The 11,365-nt window shown below is 36.1% G+C and overlaps 2 protein-coding genes across 4 annotated transcripts; one reads left to right on the top strand and one right to left on the bottom strand.

Annotated features, from left to right (window-relative positions):
* Positions 1-359: 359 nt before the first annotated feature.
* Positions 360-8,072, bottom strand: p2rx8 (purinergic receptor P2X, ligand-gated ion channel, 8). Of its 3 annotated transcripts, XM_082179369.1 has the most exons (12): positions 7,904-8,072; positions 7,584-7,728; positions 7,408-7,479; positions 5,719-5,794; positions 5,511-5,607; positions 4,049-4,132; positions 3,767-3,911; positions 3,538-3,656; positions 3,291-3,384; positions 3,142-3,207; positions 2,828-2,913; positions 361-2,663 (listed from the first exon to the last, which is right to left on the bottom strand). In XM_082179369.1, the coding sequence occupies exons 1-12, from the start codon at positions 8,017-8,019 to the stop codon at positions 2,600-2,602; spliced, it is 1,164 nt and encodes a 387-aa protein (XP_082035495.1). In that variant the 5' UTR covers positions 8,020-8,072; the 3' UTR covers positions 361-2,599. The 3 variants fall into 3 exon arrangements, with proteins under 3 accessions (XP_082035497.1, XP_082035495.1, XP_082035496.1); XM_082179371.1 differs by lacking the exon at positions 3,142-3,207 and having other exon boundaries at positions 360-2,663; positions 3,262-3,384; XM_082179370.1 differs by lacking the exon at positions 3,291-3,384 and having other exon boundaries at positions 3,142-3,217.
* A 1,740-nt stretch (positions 8,073-9,812) lies between these two features.
* txndc17 (thioredoxin domain containing 17) lies at positions 9,813-11,186 on the top strand. The gene is made up of 4 exons (XM_082181079.1): positions 9,813-10,067; positions 10,143-10,224; positions 10,465-10,540; positions 10,698-11,186. Exons 1-4 carry the CDS (start codon positions 9,923-9,925, stop codon positions 10,764-10,766), a joined length of 372 nt encoding a protein of 123 aa, XP_082037205.1. The 5' UTR covers positions 9,813-9,922; the 3' UTR covers positions 10,767-11,186.
* Positions 11,187-11,365: the final 179 nt, after the last annotated feature.

Genomic DNA, 11,365 nt, shown 5'->3' with positions numbered 1-11,365 from the left:
TTTGCCAAGTATTTGTTTTGGAGTAATGTGACAATTATGTCCCGAAGTATTCATTTTGAATGCAATCTCCTTTTAATTTCACGTTTCATAAAATGTTTTCCTCTCTTGTCTTTTAATCAGTACATGTACAAAATGTGTAACATTATAGCTTCAGTGGGACTATTTTGCAGGGCCATCTATTGAATTCTCAATTTTTGATCAGAATATTTCACAGGTTAGATAGAATAAGATTTTTTTTCTTTCTTTTTTTTCAAGTATGGAAAGCAGTAGCCATTTTGTTTTGCTAGTGTTGCTAGCTACCTACTTAAACGAAATACAATTTTAATCATCTAAAAGATACAAGCAATGTCCTATCATAAAAAAAACGTTATCATACTATAGCCTACAACTCACAAGAGCCTATGGTAGCCTAACTTGCATGAAAAATATGGAAAGAGACGTTAAGTTACTTAATGTTCTCATATATACTGTATAAATAAGTATACAATATAGGCTACAACAGTAAGTTCCGGTCCTCGGATTTGATTGGTCAAGCGGCGTAGTTGAACAGCACTGGGTCTTTCACTGTATATCACTCCACTTGTCTTTTCGTTACGTATCAGTCATCGAATTTAGTATTTTTGTGCAAGTCACGTCGACACAAAGTGGGTGATTCTCGCGAAATTAGACTTATGAGGTGTCATGAAGGGTTTTGATGATAAAAGTCATTTGTAAGTGGCAACAAGTTACTGTGTTTTTGAGTGAATCAATCAACTGAATTTTCTCTGAATCCAAATGATTCGTTCAAAACATCGTTTGTGTTGCTTTACACGTGCAACGGTTAATTTGGTTAGTTTGCCTTTGTTTGAAACTATTTTAGTTGGCGGAGCAATAATAGATAAAGTAGCTGGCAATATTTACTTTTTTAGTCTAATATGAAAGTTATTCAGTAAAAGCAGTAACGTTAGGCCTATCACGCACAATGTGCTTTTGGTCTGATTGACAAGTCTGTAATTAGGCAACATTCAACACAGACAAATAAAACACATTCCTGTGTATCGTGTAATAATAATATGGAGTGATCTGATACGTGTACATTAGGGGTGGTTAGGAATCATGTTTAATTTTGGTTAAAAAATAAATGTGTTAAGAATATCATATTGATCCCCTCTGATCAGCCCGATCTCAAATTAATTACACAATTCCCTCTTGTTCTCTATAGAATGTAAGTAGCCTATATTATATATTGTAGCCTAATATTGTATGTTATATATCACAGGGATATATCAGGACTGTTAGAAAGCTTTAGTGGCCCCAAATCCACCAAGTGCCCATCCATGCAGCTCGGATTTTGGCAAAAGACTCCAAAGTATCCTTAGTTAACTCCTGTATCCTTTGAAGATGGCAATGGCATCATGGCACAGTTTTGTACAAAGCCAATTAGAGCTGTGTCACACAAATGCCCTGAGGTTAACTGAGCTCCGACGCAAGTGCCAGATCTGTCAAGATTCTGTGGGTGGTAATGCATGTAAAAATAAAGTGTTTTTTTGCACACGGTAGACACTGTTAAACCCTTTTGACAAGATTATTATTGAGCCCACAAGAACACTAACACACTAATGTAAAACCCCAAATCATGAAAATTTGGGATTTTGTAAAATGCAATAAAATCAAGAATCTGTGATTTGTTAGTTATTTTTCAATTTTATTTAAATGGCACATTTAATAGATACATAGTCCTATAGTAGTAAATATACGATGGATGGACGAATAGATGGATTGGGGTTGGAAGGAACGAATTACATGTTTTATCAGGATATCAAATTGTGTTTCTCTTTAAAATTATTCAGTTTTATCATGTAATGTAGTGTAATGCCACAGATGTAAACACTCAGGGAAAATAATAAAAAAATTATTTCAAGCTAATTTAGTGTTGTGTGACCTCTTCTGGCAACTTTGTGTAGCAACAACACTGTTTTTGGTATACGTAAAAATGTAATGTGGCAGTAATAGTTAGTACAACACTTTTAGTTAGTTAGATTCATACAGTAAATCATACAGCAACAGATTCATTGTAGTACATTCTTATTTCTCTAATAGTATGATAATGGCCCTATAATTCTCTAATGGCCATTGGCCACTATGATAAAAAATGACAACTTAAAAAAAAAAGAGTCATGAGTTTAATGACTAAAATCATATTAAAATGCCATTATAAATATAATGGACTATAATTAACCTTCTGAAGCTAATGCAATAAATGTATTGAGTCATCTCATACGCTAATTATTTATGCTCGATGCTGATAGACTAAGTATTAGTGTAAAATAAGTGGTGAAGGACCAACAATTCCCTCATTTCCCTCAAGATGAATACATGGCAGACTTATATCTCATGGAGCAAATTTAACATTGAGAGTTTATGGAGGTGAATGAAGAACAGTTTCTACAGGTGCTGTCCATTAGACACAACATGAGGAAGTCCAAAACAAACATACATCTGAATATGTCATTGTATTTATACATAATACATTATATTATATAAATAACATTTTCTAGACTTCAGCTAATATAAGCCGCTATCCTCATATTTCACACATGCATTGCTATTATTGCAAATTTCATAAACTGAACTTTCTCTTCGGACGTTCTGGCATCATGTTTGCTGGACTTACTTTGTCATTCCTAAGGAGATATAAAATAAAGATGATCAATGCATGCAATTACATGTATTTAATGACATTTGATATATGAAAGAATAAGAGAACAATGCATTACTCAAATTATATTTTTCTTAAATCAAAGTACACAACACAGGTATTTCTAGCAAACACGCTTCTGTTACATACTTTTTTATTTTCTCAAACTTTGAGTCTCTGTAAAAAGCGCTCTTCTTCACAATGCACAGTAGTATGATGTCACACAAGACAGAACCCTGGAGAAAAACAGTCTTGTTAACAGCCATTTATATCAAATGGATGATGTATGACAACAACATTATGACTTGGAATTTTGGTCTTGTAAGTTATTAATGCTCATTTAAAATAATGTCTCAGCTTCAGAGTCATATGTTACAATGGCCTTGTGTAGCTAAAGCCAACGACCAAGTAATAATGTTATTACAAAAAAAAAAAAAATCATAGTGATCTGAATATTTACTTACAGCAGTCATTAAAGTTAGAACTGATGCTATGTTGATGATGGTATTAATAATACAAAACTTTCTTGCCTGGAAGAGACTCATAAAAAAATAATTATACATATACAATTATATATACAGCACCTGTGGATTGCTGTCATTGAGTCACATACCGTTCCAAACACTATGACGTGTAAATGAATTCCAAACACATTGTATAGTGTTCTTTTCTTATTTCCTTCAGCATCAATGGAATACTCAGCAAATCTGAGAAGACAGTTATCGGAGATCTTGAGCATAACAACAACTACTTTTATACATTTTCATTTATTCATCAAACATCTTCCTTCACAGGAAACATAAGGCAGGGCTCTCAGAAAAAAAAGAGCACTCAAAATGACTTTGACTTGATAAGTGTACCTGAAGTTATATCCAGTTTCATTGCTGCTCAGAGACAGAAAGCTGTAGTGAGGATTGCAATGTGAGTCTTCTTTATCAAGGTCACAGGACCAATCAATCATAATCCCAAATGAACCGCCCTGACATTATATGAATGAAATTGTTAGATTCAGCATAATAAGCACATAATGTCTAATGAATAAAAATGTTTAAATCCGCTACACATTAAACCCACTCTCAGTGTTCTCACCATTACGGCGGTTTCTTGAAAGCTACGTCCAGTTTTGTGTACAATATCTCCCAGACGAAACATAGGACAGTACGGGTGATCAATTTTATCATACAAGCAGGTTTTTAAATATGTGTTTTTACTTTTGTTTAATATGACATTTGTTCTGAGAAGAAAAAAAATAACATTTGAAATAATTGAGTGGTAATAGTATATAGTGTTTTATTCAGTAAATAGTTTTGACATAGAAACAGACAGGATTTGAACTCATTATTAATGAATGCATCAGAGTGAGAGTCTTACTTTGAGAAGTTGTACTGGGAAAATCTGATGAAGTTCCTTATGTACAAGGTAAAGTTTTCTGCTTCTCTCACCACAGTGGCTTCACTTAAAAAAAACACTGGGGTGTCAGTTCGTGGAGTAAACAAACTGTTTGCACTACAAATTGTGTTAATAATTACGACAATACATTAAAATAATATAGTAAGAAATACCAGTTTGCAATGTAAAGCAGCATAACGAGCTGTTTTGTACAGAAATAACTGGAAGAGGACGACACTGGAAGAGGACGACACTGGAAGAGGACGACACTGGAAGAGGATAAAGAGGATGACACTGAAGATGAAGATGATGACTATGGAAGAGGGTGACACTGGATTAGTATGACACTGGAAGAGGATGAAGAGGACGACACTGTAAGAGGATGAAGAGGACGACACTGTAAGAGGATGAAGAGGACGACACTGGAAGAGGATGAAGAGGACGACACTGGAAGAGGACGACACTGGAAGAGGATGAAGAGGACGACACTGGAAGAGGATGAAGAGGATGACACTGGAAGAGGACGACACTGGAAGAGGATGAAGAGGACGACACTGGAAGAGGATGAAGAGGATGACACTGCAAGAGGATGACACTGGAAGAGGATGACACTTGAAAAGGATGACACTGCAAGAGGATGACACTGCAAGAGGATGACACTGCAAGAGGATGACACTGCAAGAGGATGAAGAGGATGACACTGCAAGAGGATGAAGAGGACGACACTGGAAGAGGATGAAGAGGACGACACTGGAAGAGGACGACACTGGAAGAGGATGAAGAGGACGACACTGGAAGAGGATGAAGAGGATGACACTGCAAGAGGATGACACTGGAAGAGGATGACACTTGAAAAGGATGACACTGCAAGAGGATGACACTGCAAGAGGATGACACTGCAAGAGGATGACACTGCAAGAGGATGAAGAGGATGACACTGCAAGAGGATGAAGAGGACGACACTGGAAGAGGATGAAGAGGACGACACTGGAAGAGGACGACACTGGAAGAGGATGAAGAGGACGACACTGGAAGAGGATGAAGAGGATGACACTGCAAGAGGATGACACTGCAAGAGGATGACACTGCAAGAGGATGACACTGATGACACTGCAAGAGGATGACACTGCAAGAGGATGACACTGCAAGAGGATGACACTGATGACACTGCAAGAGGATGACACTGCAAGAGGATGACACTGCAAGAGGATGACACTGATGACACTGCAAGAGGATGACACTGCAAGAGGATGACACTGCAAGAGGATGACACTGCAAGAGGATGAAGAGGATGACACTGGAAGCCCCGACTGACAAATGACCGCGGCCTTAAGTTAAAAAATAAAAGGATACTTTGAGTAGAAAAGGCTTCCATCCATGGCACTGTCTGGGTTCAACATGTTATGGGATTTTAAAAGAGTTATTAATATACAAATATTCTTACTCTGGCTTCTGATATATTTCAGTGGGACACCAGCCATATATTTCACAAATGCCAGTAGAATTCCCAGCTGTTTTCAAACAAATGCCAGTCATAATTCCTAGGGAGAATGAAGCACTTTAGTAGGTTTTGACATATTTAAAAAAAACGGAGGGCACATATTTATTTGTCAGCATAGCTTTATTATATATCAAGCAGTTTTAAGTTATACCGTTTCCAGCCCTAACAGACTCTCCCGCTATACAATCTTCGTCCTTAGTGCACTGGGCATCTGGTAGTGATGATTTCTAAAAGAAGATAGCCTCCTGTTAGCAATAAATAGATATAACATGTGAACTTATTTTGTGAGGAGCTTATTTTCCCAAAGGTCTATGGCTACGTTAAGACTGTCAGTCCAATTCCGATTTTTGTGCATATCCAATTGAAATCCGATCAGATTTAGCAATTGTGAATGGCCAAAAATCACATGAAATGTGATTTGTACAAATCCGTTTTGAGCTACATTTCTGGAAATCTGTTTCAGTCTGACTGATCTGATCGGATTCCACATGGTTCATGTGACTTTCTCTCCATGTGAAATGTAGGCCTAAACGTCAGACGTTGTTATTGGAAACATGCTGAAATTCGCTGCAGAAACAAGGATGTGTTGTTGCAAAGTGCCAGAGGAGCAGAAAATGGCAATGTAACGGAGACATATTTTGAAACCGGCGGAGACGAAAGTACAGAATAAAGTCGCTTGCGTCGCTTCAACTCCATTCAGAAATCCCCACCGGTGGCCTCATGGGATAAAGTGTCCATCAAATGCGCACTTCAAGTGTAGGCTACTGTTGGTGTACTGTTTTTTGCATGCTAGCCTATAAAGTAGGGAAGAATTCGATTTTGGATGCAGTGACAGTGTGGACATCAATAATTTTAGATCAGATTCCAATCGAATAAACAAATAATCGGATTTGGACTGACAGTGTAAACGAGTGTTGGGGATTTTCTGTGCCTCTTTCTGTAGATTTCACATTTACGCTTTATGAGTGAGTCTGGATCAAGCGCTCAAATGAAACTCCCCATTACATTATTCAAGGACCAAATTACCATTTTTTCACAGCATAAATGCACTGAATTAAATACAATTCTTAATGTTGCATCAAAAGCAGCTTGTGGTGGCATAAAGATGCTGAATAAAATTACTTAAGATGTCAAAAATAGACTGGTAAAAAATTACAGTCAGTTTGTGGGTTCAGTCAAACACATGCAGCTCTGGCATGAATAACACAATTGCGGTGGAAAAGAGGGTTACTTGCCTCTGAAATCCTTGACAGACACAAATACATATACAGTAGGTGCCAACCACTAAGCCCAAATACGCAACTGTATTCTGGAAATAAAATTCCCTTTAAACCCAAAAATGCATATGTTAATGACACCTGAGATTGATAACACAATTATTACCACCAAACCAGCAAGCCTATAAAATCAATACAGTATGGTTTAAAAAAGGGAAGCAGCTAAAAAGCACTTAAGTGTTTTGCTAACCATAATCGGCGTACATCCGTTCATAAAAGATAACCAAAGTGCTTTTACACTGTTAATGGCCTGAATGGAAGATGAAAATCTGAGGTAAGGAGGGTTTGATAGCCATTTGTAATCAGTTACTGATGTTACTAATTAACAGAGTAAAGGCATAGAATAGCACTGAATAGCTACATCCTCTGAATAGCTAACAGCTATATATGTCACTGTAAAAAACAAAACAAAACCCGAATGTGTTTTAGGGAACAGCTGATGTGTTAAAAGTGTTGTTGAAAGTGCAGATGTGTCGAAGTCTGTTGCCCTTAGGTTAGACAGTCCAGGAAACATAGGGGGAACAGACTTCGAGAGGAAAACTGACAGTTAAAATTAGTTTTACCTCTGAACAGTTGTCCAATTTTTGGTTTGGCGTCTCGATGAAATTGGTTGCTATAAACACAAAATCCTCACTCTGGAAACAAAAATTAACAACAATATTAAAAGGCCTGAAGCAAATGATTAATCATATAACAGACACAGAACTAATAAGCACTTTTTCAGTGTGTTTTGACCGACCTGTTTTGGGTAAACATAGTCCTCTGGTCCCCAGAGTTTAAAATCTGTTGTGTTGAGGCGTGCAACTCCTCTAACTTTAGTTAACACAGAACTCTCAACAGTTTCATCTTGTGCCTGGTATTGTTTCTTTGCAACAAATACCCACCTGTTGAGCAAAAACATGTATATTTGCCTCTCAAAACAGTAAAAGCTCAAAAGAGAGACAGAGGGAGAAAATCTTTTTTCTATTGCTGGCATCATCACATAAAATGTTTTAGTTTTTATCCCAAGCAAAACGGTTTGGTTGAGGTTAGACTACATTAAGTAATTATAACTCTTACCCGATGAGATATCCCATGACAGTGAGTTGAAAGATTCTGTATAAGAGTCCCACTTTCTTATTCTGGGTGGCCACATATTTGACTGTTGTATAATCAAAGAGATTATACCAAGCCATTCCTGCTCCTGCTGTTGGAGAATGATGTGCTGCTCACACACACCCTGCATCCTTAGAGCATTAATCATTGTCACGTGCATCACGTCATTTAGCAATTTACATGTCATGTTCTCCATAACCTACTCCTACATTTATTTTTCTTGTTTATTATGTAAATTCAAAAACCCATGTTCATTAGACTTATTAAACTTGGCTTGAAAAATTGCGACTCTTTAGCAGATTAACAAAATAATGGTTTAAACATTGTGTAGATGTCATTTAGTTTAATATAGCCTATATATTATAGGTTAGTATATACTGTCTATAAGCTAATAACCCATAATATACTAAAAGTCAAAAGTTTGGAAATGTTACTATTTTTTATGTTTTTTAAAGAAGCCTCATATGTGCTCATCAAGCCTGCATTTATTTGCTAAAAATACCCAGATCAAATAAAATACAGAAAAAAAGTAATATTGTGAAATATTATTACATTTCAAAATAATGGTTTTCTATTTGAATATACTTTAAAATATTTTTTATTTCTGTTAATTTTCTGATTATTATCAATGTTGGAAACAGTTGTGCATATATATATATATATATATATTACAACCTGTGATACTTTTTTCAGGATTATTTGATGATTAAAAAAATAAAATAATAATAAAAAACATCATTTATTTAAAATATAAATATTGTGTAACAATATACACCATTCAAAAGTTTAGGGTCAGTAGTTTTTTTTTCTTTCTTTTTTTTTTCTTGAAAGAAATTAATACTTTTATTCTGCAAGGATGTGTTAAATTGATGAAAAGTGAAAGTAAAGATTTATATTGTTAGAAAATATTTCTATTTTGAATAAATGCTGTTCTTTTTAACTTTTTATTCATCAATGAATCATGAAAAAAGTATAAATAAATAAATAAACAATTATAAATTGTAATATATGTAATATAAATAGTTAAAAATAACTGTTTCGATTAGAATGATTTCTGAAGGATCATGTGAGTGACACTGAAGACTGGAGTGATGATGCTGAAAATTCAGCTTTGCATTACAGAAATAAACTAGAATGTACATTTCCTTAAGAAAATGTGAGTGGGTGCTTGCAGTGGCAAAACTTGCCACTTGGTTGCTATGGTGTTTCTAGTGGGTTGCTATGGTGTTGCTATGCAGTTGCTAGGGTATTCGGGGGGGGGGGGGGGGGGGGTTGCTAGGTGGTTGCTATGGTGTTCTGGGCGGTTGCTATGCGGTTTCTAGGGTATTCTGGGTGGTTGCTAAGGCATTGCTAGGCAGTTGCTAGGGTGTTCTGGGGTGGTTGCTATGCGGTTGCTAGGGTGTTCTGGGTGGTTGCTATGGTGTTGCTAGGTGGTGGATAGGGTCTTATGGCTGGTTGCTAGGTAGTTGTTAGGGTGTTCTGGGTGGTTGCTATGGTGTTGCTAAGGGGGGATGACAACATGAGGGTGGAGTAATTACTGACAGAATTTTCATTTTTGGGTGAACTAACCCTTTAAATGGATTTTTTTTTTTTTTACTCGATTTTAACTTTTTTAGGCTATTGTTGTAGATGAACAAGCTTTGAATGAAGGAAAATGAATGGATTTGGAGTATAAAGTACAAATTAGACTCTCACGTAAACAATATATAATAATTTATATTTTAATTAAAAAAGCTGAAAATGTGCATGAAAATGTGGGGGGAAATAAAGGCTACTAAACTGATATAATCAAGCTTGGCAGACTTTTATTTTAAAATATACCACTCTTATTTTATCTAAAGCGCGTACTGTCATACTTCACACACTAGGGTCGCTGTTATCGGAAGTTTTTTTTTTTACACACTCAGTTCAATCAATGCACAGATCGGTCAGCTTTCTGCAACCAGAGTTGGACTTTGTCATTGAAACACCAAATAACAGATCATGACTAAATACGAGGAAGTTGCTGTTCATGGCTACGACGAATTTTCTAAAGCTGTGTCTGAAAGAAAAGGAAAAGAGATATTCGCTTACTTCTCTGGAGATAAAGATGGCCAGGGCAAGAGCTGGTGCCCGGACTGTGTGAAAGGTGCATTAACATTACGCAGTATTTGTGCTGTTTTTAAAATTCACATCTAAAGCGGTCTTTGTCTCCCCTCTGCAGCAGAGCCAGTGGTCAGAGGAGAGCTGTCTCATCTGCCCGAGGGATCTGTCTTCATTTACTGCCAAGTAGGAGACAGACCATAGTAAGTATACATTTAACCAATTAGATTGGTTATTTAAACAGGTATTATTCATGTATGTAGCTGCATATTGCGTTTAGTCAGAAATTGCATTATTTTGCCCATGTATAATTGCTGTCATACCTCTGTGTTTATTGGACTATGCACTTTGACAGCAGTGCACAATGCACAGAATCCTATAAAAGATAGTGCTTCGATTTGCTTTTGCCCTACATCTACTACATTCACTGTTGTTCTTGCTAGCTGGAAGGACCCGAACAATGAATTTAAGAAGACCCTAAAGCTGACTGGAGTACCCACACTACTGCGATACGGGACGGTAAATATCAGTAAATGTTTTTTGACCAGTGTATTTGACTGTTTTAATGTGTATGCTTCTTGCCAATGTACTATACATAGAAATCCATAGTGAAATCTAGATATAAATAAATGATAAATGTATGCATATATAATTTGTTTTGTCTTTTTTTTTTAAGCCCCAGAAGCTGGTTGAAGATGAGTGTTTTAAAGTTGACCTCGTTCGAATGATGTTCACGGAGGATTAATGTCCTGTGGCATATACTGCTGGATTGCATCTGCTTTTTTAAAATATGATTTACATGGTTTTTCCATTGTTAGTTTTGTCATTTGTAATCTGTGCTCCTGCTCTGGAATGTTAAGCCAAACATATTGTGGCCCTGGTATTATGTTGTGAGTTTGTGCTGTGGTGATTGTACATGTTTTGAAAGCGTTGCTCACATTAAAACTGTTTGGATAGAAGTAAGCTTTGCATAATCAGACATTTCAAATTGACTTTCGAATGATTTTCCAAAAAAGGGACTTGACAGTATACCTTCAAGTTAAGAGAGAGGAACTGAAACAGTTACAATTTCAGTAAACATGCATAATGAAAATCGCCTTATAATCCTCACCTAGAAGATCATGCTTGTTTGTAATCAGAACAAAATAAAATGTTTTGAAAAATGCATCTTCATTTCTTGTTCTCATTTTCAAAGAGTTTTGCAAGAGTAATTGTGGGGGTTTAATGCAGTTCAAGTAAATAATATGATAGGAAATTAATGTGCACCAGCCAATGGAGGGGTTTATGTTTTTATTCCTGACTTGAGGTAGCCTAGTATAAAGTTGTATAATTTTTGTGTTGTTT

The sequence above is a fragment of the Leuciscus leuciscus genome, assembly GCF_965113295.1.
Source record: "Leuciscus leuciscus genome assembly, chromosome: 9".
NCBI classification, from domain to species: Eukaryota; Metazoa; Chordata; class Actinopteri; order Cypriniformes; family Leuciscidae; genus Leuciscus; species Leuciscus leuciscus.
Note: the sequence above shows the minus strand (reverse complement) of the source record. Positions and strands in the feature narration are given on the sequence as shown.